The sequence below is a fragment of the Python bivittatus genome, unplaced genomic scaffold (assembly GCF_059951505.1).
Source record: "Python bivittatus isolate LINGU-HERP-01145 unplaced genomic scaffold, Pbiv_v1 ctg000850_np1212, whole genome shotgun sequence".
Taxonomy (NCBI): domain Eukaryota; kingdom Metazoa; phylum Chordata; class Lepidosauria; order Squamata; family Pythonidae; genus Python; species Python bivittatus.
This window is the reverse complement of record NW_028277112.1, coordinates 33,698,017-33,716,955: the sequence shown is the minus strand read 5'-3', so window position 1 is coordinate 33,716,955 and position 18,939 is coordinate 33,698,017. Positions and strand designations below refer to the sequence as shown.

The window sequence follows — 18,939 nt, the reverse complement described above, 5'->3', positions numbered from 1 at the left end:
TCCTAGCTCACAGTAGCTTACATCACATTAAAGTACAATAAAATAATATTTTGTGGGTTGACTCATATTTGGACCTGTTATGGAAAAAACTAGCCTTTCTTGTAACCAAGTCTTTGATCCATGATAGGGCAGGCTTGATTCTCAGATAAAACTGGGGATGGAAACCTTGCTCTTCTATGCAAGGTAGAAAAGGGTCCCTCTTACTTCAGCCCAACTCTGACAGACACCACTCTTAATGAGAAAATCGGCTTTGTAATTATTCTGTTTTTTATGAACCTCTTCTTTATGTGCATGGACACAGATACTGTACATACACTGATCAATGAAAGGGCTTAACGGGGAAGGAGGAAAAAAATAAACTATATAATGTGGCAGAGAGGTTCTGATGTGCACCCATATATCTTGCATACACAGTACCTTCTTAATTCACAATTTGCCCTAGCTTACACTCCAAAAATGCTGGATTACAGTTCCCCTCATCTCTGACCCATGATCACTGTCTGGAGTGATGGGAGCTCTAGCCAAACACATTAAGAAAGCACCATGTGGGAAGACTGAGTCATTCATAAGTGACTCATTTTTTTCAGTACAGGATTTGTAATATTTTGCTATTAGGGAAAAAAACTTACATATGCAATCAGTTCTCTGGCTATTGTGCGTCCATTAGGAATAAATAGCACAAAGCTGATAATCAGATGCATAACAATATGTTTAGTTACAGGTTGATTTACACTGGTTTTGCTGCTGAATAAAGTTTGTAGGTCTGCAACAGAGATGGTTGGCATTCTTGAGAGGCTCGTCAGATAGTCACATACAGATCTAGCTTCTACCTGTTGACAATCATGGGAAGGAATAAAGGGTTAGCTGAAGAATAAAAGTCACATTCATTTCGTGAAATTTGCAGAACAGTATAGAATGGATTCCAAGGCTGATAACAGGGGAAGTAACGGAGTGGGGAAAGGAAAGAGACTGTGGACCAGAAAAGGAAAGACACAAAAGAAGACTAAAAAAAATGATCTCTTTAATCTTGAAAAACAAAGCACTGCAGGCCATGATCCAGGATTTGACCTTTTTTTGTTGTTGTTGTATAAAAGGAAATGGCAAAAGCCACAGAGCAGAATGAAGGTAGATTGTTATATTGTGGGAAAAAGAACAGGAGGTTCTTTGAGGGCTTGCTACAATACTACAACTACAAATCAATTAAACTCTATGCAATCTGACCTCATCTGATAAAAAATTCTGATAGGAATCCAGGGGGTTGGCTTCCTTCTAGTATTGTTTTCAACAGAGTCTCCCTCCCCTCCTTTTTTTACCTCTTTAAGCAGCCAGAACAAACAGCTTCTGGAGCCAAAAGAGAAGCAGAATTTGATGGTCTGTGCATTAAAGGAAATTATTGGCCAGATATAAGTAATATAACCTAAAATATTTACTACATAAAAGCCATGGCAGGGATGGAAAAGAAATAAAAAGTAATATGCACATTTCCTGCCTTCTAGCCTTAACTTTTATTTTAAGCAACTGATTTCCTTATTCTCACCTTTATTTATATAAATATATACCCTGGTTTAAATATCTGTATCTCAAAGTTACTTTCCAAAACACAATCCACTCCTTCTCTATTGTGAATCACTATATAGTACTGCATGAAACTGTGCCCCAAGTAGAATATTCTACTTGGGGCACAGTTTCATGCAGTACTATATAGTGATTCACAATAGAGAAGGAGTGGATTGTGTTTTGGAAAGTAACTTTGAGATACAGATATTTAAACCAGGGTATATATTTATATATGTAAATAGAAGTATATAAAAAAAAAACACATTTATCCTAGCTACAATCTGACACAGACTCTTCCAGATGGGTGAATTTCCATTCTCTGAATTCTCAGCAGTGGCTATATTAGCAGGAGAACTATGAGAGTTGAAAGCGATATACCTGATGGGCACCCAGGTTGGAGAAGGCTACCATAGGCCACTTGTCACGGTATTCAACTAGAATCTCCCTCAACTTCTGAAATTGTGCCTCCAAAAAAATCTTGAGTTTCCATAAACCAATGCTGGCCAAATGACCCTCAGAATAGCATGGTTAATATTGAACATTAGAAAAAGGTCAGGCAAAACACTCTTAGACAGACTGTCTACTAAGGCAACTAAAAAAGTCAGATTCCTACCCAGATCTGAGGAGAGATGAAGGTGAAACCCCAGATATCTGCCTCATCCAAAACCACTAGCCTCCTTAAGTAGGACAGAATACAACCATGTTGCACAGAAACATTCATGGTTATCTCAATATCAATTATTCATAACACCAACATTTTTATATACCTAAAAGAAAAAGGATTAAGCACACATGTACGTTTCAGCTCCCTGATAATCCTGGCTCACAGGATAGGAATTAACAATGGCATTGAAGATGGAATATAATTATTGATTTTCTCTATAAAATATTAGGGGGACGCGGTGGCGCAGCAGCTTAATGACACTGAAAGTTGCCGGCCAGAAATGGTCGACGCTTCAGCGGTTCAAGTCCAGCCTTCGCGTTAGCAGGGTGAGCTCCTGTTTCCTCCCCAGTTCCTGTAAACCCAACAGTTCGAAAACTCACGTGAGTAGATAAATGGGTACTCTCACTCCGGTGGGAGGAAAAATGCTGGCGGCGCCTTGCAAAAAAGGAGTCGGGAGCAGTTGCCGGTAAGCGCGAAAAACCGCGCGTGCCCAAAAAGGGCGCGAAGCAACAGAAACCCCGCCTCCTGCGCTCGCCAGCTGGGCTCTGCTCTAGGAAGGAGGCTCTGGCAACCACTTCCGAAACAATTGCCTTGAAAATTGCAAGGACTTGTCCAAGCAGTCACTGCAGAGTCGGTAACGACTTAGCACAGATAAAAAAATAAATAAATAAAATGTTATGCAGAAAACACTATGAAACAACTGTAACAAGCAAGCAGTCAGACCATAAAAAGCAGTGGCAATTATCTGGGTTCTTTCAAAAATAAATTTTGTGAGTAAATTTTCTGAAATTTACGTTTGACATTTAAATAGAATTGTTGTGATCTTACGCTAAGTAACAACTCAAACGAAACTAACCTTGCTATAAGCCACATTATTTGAAATGCTTGATACAAAGTACTTAGACAATATAAATATTTACAGATCTAACTTTCAGCTCAGTATAATTCCATGTCCAGTAATTTACACAGAAATTCATTTCTACACTTTGTTTTCTGTAAAGCTTCTCATATGTTTCATGGTGGCAGTTTCATTCCGTTGCCTGCTCAAGGATTATATATATTCCTTTTCTTTGTGGAAATTGTTGCACACGTTTAAAAAAAAAAAAAAACAACCAACCTCTTTTGTCCTTAATTTCTTAGGCATCTGTGTTGCAACCATAGAAAAAGAAGTGTGGGATGGAAACTATTTCCTGTAAATGTTAAGTTAGGACATGAGTAGTTACAGAAGTTAAAGGTGCAAACAGAGCCCTGACAACAATTTAATGAAAGAGGACTCAGGAAATAAAGGAAGTGACAATTAACATTTACAGAAGGCACAAATATTTTGTGGTGCCCACTGTTGATGTGCTATTTTCCACCAGCTTTGATTCTCTTACTACTAATACTTCTTTTGCTTTATTTTCAGTTATATATTTAATACTACATTCCAATAAAGCTGCTCCCATTCAAGGAGACTTTTCTATGCACATTCTAATTTGTGCTAAGCATGGATGGCATAGTAGAGCATTCAAAACAAAAATACAAAAAACTATTATGTATGCCATCCTTGAGGGAAGCATTGGGATGTTCAACTGCTACACAGTTCACCTGAAAATTGCTCATAGCTACTTGACTGGCTCAACTCTTCTCTGGCCTTGAGAAGTACAAAGGCTTTCCATTCAGGGAGAAAGGGTCAACAGCATTCACAGGCAGCTAATGGACCACCCAGTTGCCAGCACTCTGAGAAATGTGAGAATGTTTTAATAAGAATTTAGGACAGGGCAGAGAAGAGAAAGAGAAATACTCTGCTTCAGGCCAATTTTCAGTTTTATAGTAGGATGCAATACAGGTAGTCCTTGGGTTACAACTATTCGTTCAGTGACCATTCAAAGTTACGATGGCGCTGAAAAAATGGACTTACAACTGGTCCTTGAAGTTCTGGCCATTGTAGCACCCCCATGGTCACGTGATCAAAATGCTGGCCAGCCCACATTTATGATGCCCCACTGCCGTCGCCCCCAGCTGATCTTTGTTGTCTTCTTAGCTAGGCTTGCCAATTCTGGCTGGCCTCAAGCGCTATGGTGTGGGGGCTCTGTCGGCCATGCTGTGCAGGTGCCCCCATCTCCCCTTCCGGTCGCCTTGCCATACAGGAAGCCCTTAGCCAAGTAGCTGCCAGGAATCGCTGCCAGGCATCCCAGCCATGTGCAGGGGAGGCACCATAGAAATGTCCCCACTGCTGCCCAGCGGGAGGATTCCCCACACGGCAGTTGCATGCAGAGGACTCGCAGCCCAGGCCCCTTCCCTTTCCTTCTCGGTAGGGTGGCGGCACTCACTCATCTGCACTCCCTAGCACCTGCCCGCGGCACCTGCCCCCCACCTGGTTTGGCTGGGACTCCCATCTCTTCGCATGTCACAGTCACGTGAGGTCCCACTTAATGATCCATGCAGTTCTGGGGTTATGACGGCAACTGGGACTTCTGGGATTGCCACCACTAAGCAATGCGGTCACTTCACACTGCACTTTATGACCACATTGCTTAGGGACAGCAATTCTGGTCCTGTTTGCTGTCGTAACCCAAGGACTACATGTACTAAATTACATTTCATTTAAAGTAAGCCATCTTAAGGATAAGATAAAGTTCAACAATATCACTAAAATAATAGCACCCCCTACATCTTTATATGAAAAGTGTATTTGGCAATAAGTCAAATAAGAATGCCAGAAAAGAGCCAGTATCTCCTTTATCATAAGATTAATATTAAATTTGCAAGGAACATCCGATATATAAGGTTAACCTACTTTCACTGTTACTGATCATCATAGAAGTACTGTCTTATTATTAATAATCAAAAGTTTTAAACATATGGTCACACAATGAGACTGTTTAAAGCTATAAAATTTTCTCACTGAATAATTTAAAAGTAAGAACTGGCAGAGAATATAGTTGGCTGAATACAAATTGCATGCATCTTATACATGCCAATGGACTACAGATACTTTTTTAGCCCATCTCATTAAGGCAATCCTATAAGCCACTGTTATTTTTCACTCCCGAGGACTGCTCTGACCTATAATAGAAAGCTAATGAAGGATGCCTTAGCGATGATTTCCGAGCTGTTCTGCAAGCATTGCCTATAAGTTGTAGCAAAAATCTCTGCTTTGTTTTTCAAAAACATCACTTATTACCAAACCCTTTCATACATAGCTAGAACTACCTACCATTGTTTGAGTTCTCTGCTGATTCTCATTGTTTGGAGCATAGTAAAACACCAAAAGCCACAATAGGTTTGAGGATTCTGCTTGTGACAACAGCAACTGCTCTGCTGCAAGATCAGCCCATTCTCCAAAATGAATCAACAAAAACCAGTTGTTGAAGAGTTCATCTGAAGACCTGGAACAACATACAAATGTGTATCAGCCTTTCTATTTATTATACTATAAACTCTTAAGCTCTCAGAAGGCTCTAAACTGGAAATCATGAAGACTAGCAAACTTTTTTATTTGAAGAAGATCAATGTTAATTTTACACTAATGTCTTAAAATAATAGTTTTTCCTTGTAGTAATAAATAATATTTATTTATTAAATAAGAAATAATGAAAATAGTCTCTTGAAACGAATCATTTTTACTTGTTTCTCATACATTTTAGCAAATTACAAAAAAAGATCACTCACAACTAACTTAAGACAATTTTTAAAAACCAAGAAAGAAAACCAAGTCCACTGGTGCTTACTCAGAGCCCTTGACCTCTACTGTTGTTTTGAGCATTCCAGCAAGGTGGTCCAAATGTTGATATACACTAGTACCTGGCAAATCTAAAGGAGAAATATGAACACCAAAATTATGCATATTTTATATACATGGAAGAGAAACATAACACAACAAAGTATTTTTTACTTACTGAACTCATATTTACTTAGTGTCAGGTTCTGGTAAAATGGAAAAGTGTAAGTGAGCTTACCTGAGGGATGTTTAAGGAAAGCCATCACAAGTGAATGTGGATTATAAGGAAAATAGGCCTTCAGTGGAAACTTATGCTGAAATGAAATAAAAAAAACACACACACACACATTCTAGTTATCTTATCAAGGACCTAAATCAATTTATGACAATTTTTAAAATTTGCCATATCAAATATGCATCTGTAGCACAAAACCTGCTTTCTGTACTTAAGGAAACCAACATTACTGGTTAGATTATTGCAATGCCATATATATCACAACTCAATGACTTTTTAATTAAATTTTGACATCCTTCAATAGTGTGAATACATGCAGAGAAATAGGTTCTTTAGCAGAGATTGTATAATTGGCCATTCAATTCTCTGTGACAAAATCCAGCAAAAAAAGCCTTATACAAATATGTAGTAGCATGAGAAAAGAAAACCTGTTTTACTACGCAGCATGAACAACAACAACAAAATTCCTTGAGGCAGTCTTTCTGCATGATTTGGGCTATAACTTTCACAACCAATAGCCAATTTTAGCTGTGGCTGGGGAAGGCTGCTTTAATGGGTCAGTATCCATTTAATGGGAAACAAAAGGAAGATATCAAAGCTCACAATTTTCATAACAACTATTGGAATCCACGTAAATTACATGACTAATAAAAAAAAAATCTGCAATGGGGCGAACAGCACCAACTTACAACCACAATTGGGACCAGAACTTTCATTGCTAAGCAATGCGGTTGTTAAATGAGTAATGGCCAACTTTACAACCTTTTTTGCCACAGTCTTTAAGCAAATCACTGTGGTTATTAAGCAGATCACATGGTTTTTAAGAAAATCCCGCTTCCCCCATTGACTTTGTTTGTTGGAAGCCCCCTGGGAATGTTGCAAATGGCAATCACATGACTCCGGGATGCTGTAAATGTTGTAAATACATACTGGTTGCCAAACACCCAGATTTTGATCACATGGCCGTGGGGATGCTGCAATGGTCGTAAGTGTGAGGAAAGGTCATAAGTCACTTTTTTCAGTGCCATTGTCGTTAAATGAATGGTTGTAAGTCGAGGACTACTTATATTCAGAGTTCCCACTCCAAATATTTCTCCAATTAGGGTGAATCAAAACACAACGACACATATGACTCAATGTCCGGAAATATAGAGCGACACATGATGGGATGAACAACTACACCTTCTCATTCTGTAACATATGTAAATCAAGATAAGAAATCATAAAAGTTTTTTTGTTAAATGAAAGTTGTGAAGGAAAGAAATTACTACTTCACTGAAGATGCTTGTAAGGCAGGAAAAAATGAAGAATTTCTTCGACACATGATTAACTTACTTAAAGAATTCATACCACAAATGGCTTTTAAAAGGATTAGGGGAAAAAAGCTTAATCCTTTATCAATGACTATTAGTAAGAACAAATTTTTCAATAGCTGAAGGTAGGAAACAAATCAACATGGGAGTTGGTGATTATATGATTATATTAGGCAATTACTTCATGGCTGGCTGCTGATGGAAACAATACAATGAAGTCAATGACAACTTAGCCTATATCAACAAGATAATTATTTTATTTTTGTTCATTCTGCCTTGATTGTACCACATGACAATCCTGCAAGCAAATATGCCTAGTAAATATTAAAAGATATACATATAAGGAGCTGGTAGAAGCCATGATGAGATCATGTGTGTCATCAAGATATCATACAAATAATGCAAATTAACTGATTTGGTCAGTCATGTCATTATGCAAATTATGCAAATGATATAATTGCATCATTTTCATGATAGCATATGACATGTGTAGTGTCACTTTCCCCCATGCCTCTCCTTATGGACACCCATGATTACACAAATGAACTCTTGCCCTAAATATGTTAGGAAACTTGCTATTAAGGCACATGCTAATAGTTTATTCATACAGTTTAGAAAACTGTCAAATATTCTGCAGTAGCTATATCATGGAGATGCACAGAACTCAAAGTCTGTTCATTAATACAGTAAAAACAAACAAAAAGCCAGAAAGCATTTCTGTCTGCCTGCATACTAAACCAATCCTAAACTCTTCCCTTCTCAAGTCATAACAGTAAAACTAAAAAGTTGCGCAAATAAAATGCCAAAAGACGTAGTTAACATTTTAAAAACAACAGTGAAACACATAAATAACAAAGTGATTAACATAGTTGGCTTCTGGCTATTTAAAGGGTGTGGAATCTAAGTTTAAGTTCCCCACCCAGCCACCCCATTCATGCCAAAGCAGCAAAATATTCATGCAAAGTAAGCAAAATTAATGGGTGTGGCACCTATACATATTAACTTAGACAGCTGCAATTTTATTCCTAATTCATACCCTTTGGAACTCAAAAAGAGATTTAATCACAATGCTAATTAGAATTAATTACTGCACCATTTGCAAGATGAATAACCACTAACGAACAGACCTCCCTTAAAACATGGAAAACCCACTGGAGCATCTGCTAAAGGAAATTCTTGAGCAGAAGAAACCTTGAAGTATTTGTGTAGCCCAAACTTTTCACAGCTACTTTAACTGACTAAAGCAAGAAGGAGCAATTACAAAGGTATTATAGAGAATAATACAAATTGAAGGACAGGTTTATATCAAATGAGGTTAGCTATAAATCAATGAGGTTGTTCATTGTGTAAATCCAAAGCACAAAAGAGGTAATCTGAACACAAGATTTTTTAACATCTTACTTTATATTAGAACAGGAACACATAGCTGAGTTTTACTCCAGATCCTGGACCAGTAAGATTCTCAGTAAGTTATAAAGATGCATCTAAAGTTTCCACACCATGCTCAAGCAGATCTACACTGTAATATATATTGAGTACTGATATTAGCTACGTAACATGTAGTTTGAAAGATATTAATTGGCTCTGTGCCTAACTTACATTTAATGCCATTTAAGACTCTGAAATGGATGTTACCAACCATTTACTGCAGCCTAAAGGTATTATTTGGATTGTTATATTTGTCTAGTGATCTGAACTTTAAAATGATTCTTTTGCGCTAAATTTTGAACCACTTCATTTTTTAAAATAATGAAAAAGCAACTTGACTAACCTGCTTGTTATTCTCATGGTAAGCTTGAACAAAGCACTGTGTAAACACCTGCATTATAGTCATTATTTCTTGAGCTCCATCAGTTTCCAGCAGTGCATTCCTGAGCAGTGAAAAGTTTAATTACGACAGGTCAGATTATGAGTGTGCCAATCACACAGTCGTTAATTAAGAGAAGGAGGGGGGGGAAACCCAAACAAGAACATTCTTCCCATGCCTTAAGTTTTGGTCTTCACTCATCTAACTTTTAGGCCCACTTGGGAAGTGAAGAAAACCCCAACTTCATTTTGCTTGCCTTGAATATGAATATATTAAAAACCTGTCTATTACTGTCGTTAGAACAAATCCTTCATATGAAGTTGGAACATTGTTTTTCAGCTGCAAACTCTTCAATGTCTACTGTAATTGAAGTACAGTTACGTTTCTTAGTTACAAAACCTCACACTAGAATATGTCTGTAAAAACCAAATGGTGAAATTGGCAAGAGAAAACATTCCCCACATTCTGTTACATATGCTTTCATTTCCCTTAATCCTCCATATTTAGATATACTGCTGGCTTTGGAAGTATAATTAATTTAATGAGTCAATAAATATGTTTTTGATGTGTAGCTCCACAGATCTCTGTCAGCAATTTCATATAGCAACTATGAAAGTCTTGGATAAACTATTTTACCAGCCTCACTAATTTACCAGTCTTTCCAATTCTGTAACTTCTAATGCTTGGGAAAGGAAAAGGGCTGGTTCTGGCAGGAGCAACCATTCAGTGACTATAACAGAAGGAAGGGGGAGAATAGAGCTCTTCATGCTTTCTGAACAAGAGTTCACCTTTCTAATCCCCAATTTCCAAAAATGGCTGCTATCAACATTCTTAATGGTATGTCTTTGCTCAGAAGGTGAACAGCTTCTAATGTACTCACTCACTCAAGGTGAAAGTCTAAATGAGTCAAAGAGTCTAATGATCAATAAGAGGTGCCTTAACCACTTAAAATAAATTAATTGCAAAGGAAGAGCATTCCATCAGAATAATCTAAGGAATGGGATTATGGAAGTCTCTGCTAATAAACCCACTCTCTTGAGTTCTGTACCTTACCTAATTCCCATAGAGAGATAAATCCCTAAAAGGATTTTTCTTTGCACCATAAAGTTAGCCATTTGTTTCAGATTTCTCATTATTTTAATTATCAGTAAGTAATATAAAATCTCCTTTGCATAAAATTTAATGCCTGGTGACATCAGAGAAACATCCATGCAATTTTCTATGAAACATTGTGAAGTGGTTTGTCACTCCCTTTTGGGGGGATTTAAAAAAAAAATCCAGTCTAATCAGCCCTGGAGTTTCCTAGTAGTTTCCCATCTAAGTCCTACCAGGTCAGATTCTGCTTGGTTTCTGAGTCCAAACAAGGCCATCCTGGTGCAGTGATATTACAATAAAACTGTTTACATTATATTTTTATTTAAGTAATATCAGAATATAAAGTAAAGGCAAAATCTTTCAAGTCAATCTCAAAAATAATATTATAAAAGAAACTGGAACAGTTTTGTGAAAAAGAATCATTGCAAAAATTCATCAAAAAAGATCTGAGGCCATCATGTGGAAAGTGATGAATCCTACTTAAGATGTACTAAAGATATCCATATCTGTGTATCTATGCATACACCCATATACACAAATACACACATCTTGAGATGTAATCATTCACTGCATTTAATTTGTGTATGTGTCTTGGATAAACTCCCTGGTTTACCAGCCTCACTAATTCTCACTAATTTACCAGTCTCTCCATTTCTGTAACTTCAAATGCTTCAGAAAGGAAAAGAAAAAGGCAAAAAAGGATAGAAAACTGCTGTAGAGCTGGCTGGCTCTGGTGGGTGCTACCACTCAGTGATTAAACAAGTAAACAAGAGGTGTATGGGTGGAAAGAAGAACTGTTCACACCCATATATGAATGGAAAGATGGAATTATTACATCTCAAGGGCTGAGTGACAGGTAGCATTAAGCATGTGATCCTAATGCTCTTATAGCATGAAAAGTAACTCTTCTTCAAGTGCTTGCTTCATCTGAGAAAACTGGGAAGATTAGTAAATGCCAGTGCCTGCTGAACACAGCGTTTATATTTCTGGCACTCCTCATTATCTACATCTGCAAAATCTGCTTATTTGTTCTTAAGATCTAATTATTCAATAATGACAATGGTAATGATAAACACTTGATGTATAAGCATATTTAAGAGATAGGGATTCTCAGGCATTCTAACTAAAGATCCAACAAGAAATAACATTTGTTATACAAACAACTGTATATAATCCAATCATTTTAGATCATTCTCCCTCCTTCATAAATTACATGCAAACTTACTTGAAAATTTCATCAATAGTTCTGAAGATAGCTGGATGACATGCAGCTCGGTGCTATGAAAAATAATATTTATTTTATTTTTTATTTTATGTTATTAATAAATTTATATGCCACCCATCTCCCCCAGAGGGTGACTCTGGGTGGCTTACAATTAAAAACCAAGACAATGAAAACAATAAAAATATAAATACCCCCAATTAAAACACAAATAACAAATTTATAAAAGCAATATAAAAATCAAGAAGATGGGGGAAGCAGCATCAATCATCCCATGAGCCAGCCCCAGCAATTCGAGCCCCCATCAGGCCCCCAGACCATCTGGCATAGCTATGTTTTTACACCTTTTTGGAATCCCAGGAGAGTGGGGGCAGCCCACACCTCAGCTGGCAAGCTGTTCCACAGGACGGGGGCCATGGCAGAAAAGGCCCTCTTCCTAGACCCCGCCAGCCAAAATTCCTTGATTGGCGAGGTCCGCAACATGCCCCTTCTGCCAGACCAAGTGGGGCAGGCAGATACAGTGGGGCAAAAAAGTATTTAGTCAGCCACCAGTTGTGCAAGTTCTCCCACTTAAAAAGATGAGAGAGGCCTGTAATTTTCATCATAGGTATACCTCAACTATGAGAGACAAAATGGGGGAAAAAATCCAGAAAATCACATTGTCTGATTTTTAAAGAATTTATTTGCAAATCATGGTGGAAAATAAGTATTTGGTCAATATCAAAAGTTCATCTCAATACTTCGTTATATATCCTTTGTTGGCAATGACAGAGGTCAAACGTTTTCTGTAAGTCTTCACAAGGTTTTCACACACTGTTGCTGGTATTTTGGCCCATTCCTCCATGCAGATCTCCTCAAGAGCAGTGATGTTTTGGGGCTGTCGCTGGGCAACACGGACTTTCAACTTCCCTCCAAAGGTTTTCCATGGGGTTGAGATCTGGAGACTGGCTAGGCCACTCCAGGACCTTGAAATGCTTCTTACGAAGCCACTCCTTCGTTGCCCGGGCGGTGTGTTTGGGATCATTGTCATGCTGAAAGACCCAGCCACGTTTCATCTTCAGTGCCCTTGCTGATGGAAGGAGGTGTTCACTCAAAATCTCACCCATTCATTCTTTCCTTTACACGGATCAGTCATCCTGGTCCCTTTGCAGAAAAACAGCCCCAAAGCATGATGTTTCCACCCCCATGCTTCACAGTAGGTATGGTGTTCTTTGGATGCAACTCAGCATTCTCTCTCCTCCAAACACAAGAAGTTGAGTTTAGACCAAAATGTTCTACTTTGGTTTCATCTGACCATATGACATTCTCCCAATCCTCTTCTGGATCATCCAAATGCTCTCTAGCAAACTTCAGACGGGCCCGGACGTGTATTGGCTTAAGCAGGGGGACACACCTGGCACTGCAGGATTTGAGTCCCTGGCGGCGTAGTGTGTTACTGATGGTAGCCTTTGTTACTTTGGTCCCAGCTCTCTGCAGGTCATTCACTAGGTCCGCCCATGTGGTTCTGGGATTTTTGCTCACCATTCTTGTGATCATTTTGACCCCACGGGGTGAGATCTTGCGTGGAGCCCCAGATCGAGGGAGATTATCAGTGGTCTTGTATGTCTTCCATTTTCTAATTATTGCTCCCACAGTTGATTTCTTCACACCAAGCTGCTTGCCTATTGCAGATTCAGTCTTCCCAGCCTGGTGCAGGTCTACAATTTTGTTTCTGGTGTCCTTCAACAGCTCTTTGGTCTTGGCCATAGTGGAGTTTGGAGTGTGACTGTTTGAGGTTGTGGACAGGTGTCTTTTATACTGATAACAAGGTCAAACAGGTGCCATTACTACAGGTAACGAGTGGAGGACAGAGGAGCCTCTTAAAGAAGTAGTTACAGGTCTGTGAGAGCCAGACATCTTGCTTGTTTGTAGGTGACCAAATACTTATTTTCCACCATGATTTGCAAATAAATTCTTTAAAAATCAGACAATGTGATTTTCTGGATTTTTTTTCTCATTTTGTCTCTCATAGTTGAGGTATACCTATGATGAAAATTACAGGCCTCTCTCATCTTTTTAAGTGGGAGAACTTGCACAACTGGTGGCTGACTAAATACTTTTTTGCCCCACTGTATAACGGGGGTGAGACAGCTCCTCAGATAACCTGGTCCTGTGCCATGAAGGGCTTTAAAGGTGATAACCAACACTTTGAATTGGACCCGGAAGCAAACTGGCAACAAATGCAGCTCGCGTAACAGAGGTGTTATATGTGCCGCCCTAGGGGCATTCAAGATTGTTTGTGCCTATATATATATTCTTCTAGAAAAAAAATGTCATAATATCGTCAACTAGAAAAATAAATTGCCTTCAATGTTATTTTACCCCTACCACCAAAGAGTACTTCCTTTCTTCCAAGTAGTGACTTTAAAAGGCAAAATGAAACTGGCAGTAATAATCAAGTACAATATTTTACCAATATTTTACTAAGTGCTTACACATAAAATAAGACATGTGTTTTGCTTCAAACTTAGAACAAAACAGCCCCATTCAAAATGTTCATTCTGCTATGGACTATACTCCAACTGAATAAAACATTCAAGAATGTTAAAGTTTTGTGTTCCACTGAAAAGGACTCAATGCTGTGTTCATAGAAACAGTGAGAAATTGGAACAAACCATTTCCTCCCTTTTGTTAAATGTTAGGGCTATAAGACTAGGTGGGATAGTAGTCCATGCCATCCAACCTACGGGGGAGGGGGAGAGAGAGGGGGGGGGAGGGAGGGGGGAGAGAGAGAGAATGAGAGACAGAGAGAGAGATGGATGTCTGTCTGTCACTCCCTACAATAAAGCAATTATTTACAAGAGGGGAACTAAGATTTTTTTTTAAAAAAACATATCTACAGGTAATCCTCGGCTTACGACAACAATTGGGACTGGAATTGTTGTTGCTAAGTGACATGGTTGTAAAGCACAATGTCATATGGTTGTGGGCTTAGTGACGGCACAGAGGAAGAAAACAATTCACCAGAGAGGAAGAAAACAACAACACGCTACCCTTCCTAGATATCCTCATCAGCAGAGGAAACAACAGCAAATTAGAAACCCAAGTCTATCGGAAGACAACCCACACTAATCAAGTACTCCATTACCAAAGTAACAACCCAACTCCCACAAGAGGAGCTGTGTAAGAACATTATTCAAATGAGCACAAATGCACTGCAGCAACCCAGAACAGCAGAAAAAGGAAACAGACCACCTATACAACATCTTCCAACCAAATGGATATCCATGCAACTTTATCAGAAAAGTGCCTGACCACTCAACCTACTACAACACAACCAACACAACCTATGAAAAGGATCACACTGCCATATATCAGAAACATCTCAAAAACCACCAACAGACTATTACAACCACATGGCATCTCCGTAGCACACAAACCAACTAAAGCCCTCCAAAATATCTTAAGTAAACCAAAAGACCCAGTAGCACAAGAAGAAAAAACAGGAGTCATCTACAACGTACAGTGGAAGGACTGTAACAACTACTATGTAGGACAGATAGGCAGAAGGCTAGCAGAGTGCATCCATGAACACCAGCTAGCAGTCAGAAGACATGATGAAAACTCCTTAATCTCACAACACATGGACAGACTTAACCATAGTTTTAACTGGGAAACTGACAGCATCTTAGACCATGCTAAATCCAAAAATGTGACGGAATTCCTGGAAGCTTGGTACTCAGACAAGGCAGCCATCAACAGGCACATAGAGATAAACAACATCTACACATTATTCAAGAGAGACAATAAAAAGGAAACAAAAGACCAGAACAGCTCCTCACCAGCAATCATCACCCAGATAAGCAAAGCTTAACACCAAGATTATCACCAGTCATATAATCAAGCAGTAAACAATACCCTAATCAAGGAACTACCAGAGGGGAAAAAATAAAACAAAACAAAACCCACACCCCCATCAACGCTGGCAGGGCATACCACTGTATATAAACAGAGAGCAAACCCCATTCCATTCTAGCACTGAAGATGTTACCTAGCTGGGTAACAAAACATTTGCAAGAAAACAACCAAGCTCAGAGAACCCCAAGGACTCCACAGCCCAACCCTGAGTTACACATATTCTCTTCTATTGATGATGACAGTTCTGGCAGTCCCAGTTGCCATTGCTAAGCAAGGACCACATGGAACCGCGACTTTTGACTTCCTGCCAACTTTCCATTGGCTTTGTTTGTGGGAAGCTGGAAAGGAATGTTGGAAATCATGATCATATGACCATGGGGATGCTGCGATGGCTGGAACTCAAAGGACCGGTTGAACGTCCCCCTTGTTCAGTGCCATCATAACTTTGAATGGTTGCTGAATGAATGGATGTAACCCAAGGACTACCTGTATTTGTCCAATTATTTCTGTAGGTTACATGATGACATTTGAATCTTGAAGCTCAAGATCAACATATGTGCATATAGATTGTTCAAAAACCAGTCCAAATCAACAAGATTTACAGTTTTAGATATATCCTGAAACTGAACTTTAATAAAGCAGAAGAGCATGTTGAGCATATAGCATCAAATGCCAACAAACCCTAGTACTAGTAGTGGTCTTCACATTTACAACTCACAACTTAGTAGCATTAGCAGTTGATCAGCTGGTTGCAGCCATTGTGGTTCTCTCTCTAGAAGCACTGTGGAATTGGCAGTGATTCTTTAAGCCCTGAGCCATGTGCTTAGGGAACTGCTGCTTTGCCTCAGCATTCCACCTCTAATTTAAGCCATAGCAACAGGGACATAACCAGTTGGGTATTAGTCAAGCTGGAAAGTTTTTGATTTTTTAATCTACAACATAAAAATCTAATTACACTTCTTAGAATATTTGAAAACCATATTGTTCAAAATGGCTAAGTTTTGCTCCAGGTATCTTCTGAATCTGAAACTAAATTGGAAATTCAGATGCTTTGCTTTAAACTTGAACACATCAGAGTTTATTATCAGACCTACTACAGTTTAGTTAAGACTTTTCATATCAGAAAAAAATGAATAAAAAGTATAATATTGATGGATGTACAGAGAAAGTAGTTTTGTTCAGATGCTTATCTAAACAGAGTACAGAAACTGGATGAAAGTTAATGGTGATAATGTGCTAAAGCCCTAATCTTCACCATGCTCAGTATTGATGTCTATAGGAAGCTTCTAAGTGCATTCAAGTAAATTTATGGAAAAGTACCTTTTGAACTTCTTTGTTCAGTGTGGCAAAGTTAAGAGCTGAGAGGATATACACAGAGACATGGGATGCAGAAATGGCACACATGCTCTGGGGGCAATGCCTGCATGCATACTGCATACCTCATGCATATGCTCTACTCTGTTCAGGCAGAGACAGTAAACAAGACTTTGCAAAGTTGAATCTAAGATAACCCACAGTTTCCTTCTTCTAGTCTTGTGAGGAAGGCTAAACAAAATTAGCAAGTTGTCACTTTCTGAGGGGCAAACTATATCACATGTATGCTGCCCCAGCTACTTCCATTTTCTATTTTTTATTACAAAGGATACAAGGAAAGAGAGACCAGTTTTAAATGGAGATATTATTAAGAAACCAATATCCCAGTTCTTTAAAACAATGATTTGGGGAATATTAGACTCCTCCTAATCAGTTGATGAGTAACTGATCCCAGGTTTTTTCAGCCTAATTCCAGCATTTTATCTACTGTAACACATGGGGTTTCTGCTCTAACTAATTTCTTTGTATTCTGAATTACTTTTTAGGATGGGATTACCATATTTATATGGATGACAGATAATTAATGGTATTTCATTGCTCCGTGTTATTTTCTTCTTTTTTGACAGCATTACCAATTACCTTGTGTATCACAATACAAACTAAAACTGAACAGAGTCAAAACTAAATTTATCACATTTCCTGTAAAATCTTTTTCTAGTATTCATGTTACAAGTCTTTTTTTACTATTTCTTCATCTAATTGCACTTTATGAGTTGAGTCTCATTTGTTTTATTGTATTATAATTACTTGTGATGACAAATGTTGTCATCATTTTTACTTCAGCATTGCAAAAACTTTGAAGTTATGGAAACTGGAAGTAAGCTAAAACTAAAAGAGGAAAAGCACAGAGACCTAGAAGAAAGGGAGAGAAATCCCAACTCTGCACAGTAAAATCCTGATTTGTCTATTTTCTTGTGATTTTATTACCCCATTCTCTTCTCCTAAAATAGGGTCCACCAAGATTCCCCTCTTCCCTGACAAAGTACTTCAATTCACATCCTTTCATATAGAATCAGATACAGAGCAACTTCGTCCTTTATTTCCCATATTCTCCTGCAATAAGAAAGGTGCCCTTTTTCTATGTGGGTCGGAGTGGGGAAAAATGGAGGTGGGAAGGATAAACCATGCATGAATACAAGAATGTACTCCTTCATCCATACAGGAGGAGGATGAATTTCTCTTTCTGCACAGAGGAGAATAGCTTTAACTTAAGTATGGCTGCCAAACTTCAACATGAAGATACTGATATTTACAATATACAGTTCACCTGCTTGGTGCTAATATTTAGTTTCTTGTAAGCATTTCATTAAAAATAACTCTTCTAAAATATCATAGTTTTAGGATTATTTTGTTTTAGATCTAGGATAAAAACATGTTTTTCTAGAAAATACTTCAAAGTGACTAACAGATAGATTATAGACTTCCTGGATATATTTATCATACTGCAATGCATAATGGAAAACATTAGAAGAGTACCATTATTCTAAACATTTGGCTCACTTTTCCTCACATGCCACTATCATACTGAACCTTCTTTCCATGTGGTCTTTAATTTTCTGCCATACTGTTGTATTTAAGTTGTCATATTAAACGTATGCCACCTAGTGTTCATGAGTATTCACAGCTGTTTTTCTCATATTTGTACAAAACAACTTAGAGCTTTTTAAAGATGGTCATTTCAACTTTCTTATCATTTCAAAGAGAATAGATGGATATACTTAGTCAAAATAGTATTCATTCTAAAAATTGCTCTGTTTCACATATATGTACAAAGGAGAAGAAGGCAGATGATTTGATTTTGAGGTCATCAAGGATAAATATTTTTAAAGAGAAAATACAATTTTATTTACATACAGTCTTCAAGACTTTCCTAACAGTGCTAATTGCATTCCATTTTAATTTTTTGTTGCAACAATAATAGTATTTCTTAAGAAATAAAAGAATGTGGGAATTCAACAAAATGAGTAAAAAAAAACCAAGTCATTGTAGCACAAGAAGAAATGGAGAATCAAATCTTGTTTAGATATGAAGGTCACTGGACATTTTTTAATGAACTACTGTTTCTGGAAACA

At 38.0% G+C, this 18,939-nt stretch overlaps 2 protein-coding genes across 8 annotated transcripts in view; one reads left to right on the top strand and one right to left on the bottom strand.

Moving 5' to 3' along the window:
* Positions 1–14,744, top strand: part of AOPEP (aminopeptidase O (putative)) — a 213,431-nt gene extending 198,687 nt beyond the window's left edge. Inside the window, exons 18-19 of one of the 3 annotated variants that reach the window (XR_015793697.1) lie at positions 2,451–2,547; positions 14,478–14,744. The gene's annotated coding sequence lies outside the window, so the exon portion shown is untranslated. Of the gene's footprint in view, positions 1–2,450; positions 2,602–3,626; positions 5,398–14,477 lie in introns of those variants that run through there. The other 2 variants (XR_015793696.1, XR_015793695.1) reach the window with 2 other exon arrangements.
* Positions 1–18,939, bottom strand: part of FANCC (FA complementation group C) — an 85,272-nt gene that overhangs the window by 3,527 nt on the left and 62,806 nt on the right. For 4 of the 5 annotated variants that reach the window (XR_015793698.1, XM_088129873.1, XM_088129869.1 and 1 more), the window contains 6 exons: positions 11,600–11,652; positions 9,244–9,343; positions 6,163–6,238; positions 5,935–6,016; positions 5,421–5,592; positions 630–830 (listed from right to left, as the gene is read on the bottom strand). Coding sequence is in view for 4 of the 5 variants with exons in the window: in XM_088129873.1 (XP_087985999.1) it covers positions 630–830; positions 5,421–5,592; positions 5,935–6,016; positions 6,163–6,238; positions 9,244–9,343; positions 11,600–11,652 (684 nt within the window). In the remaining variant the exon portion in view is untranslated. The remainder of the gene's footprint in view (positions 1–629; positions 831–5,420; positions 5,593–5,934; positions 6,017–6,162; positions 6,239–9,243; positions 9,344–11,599; positions 11,653–18,939) is intronic. The other variant, XM_088129871.1, reaches the window with a different exon arrangement.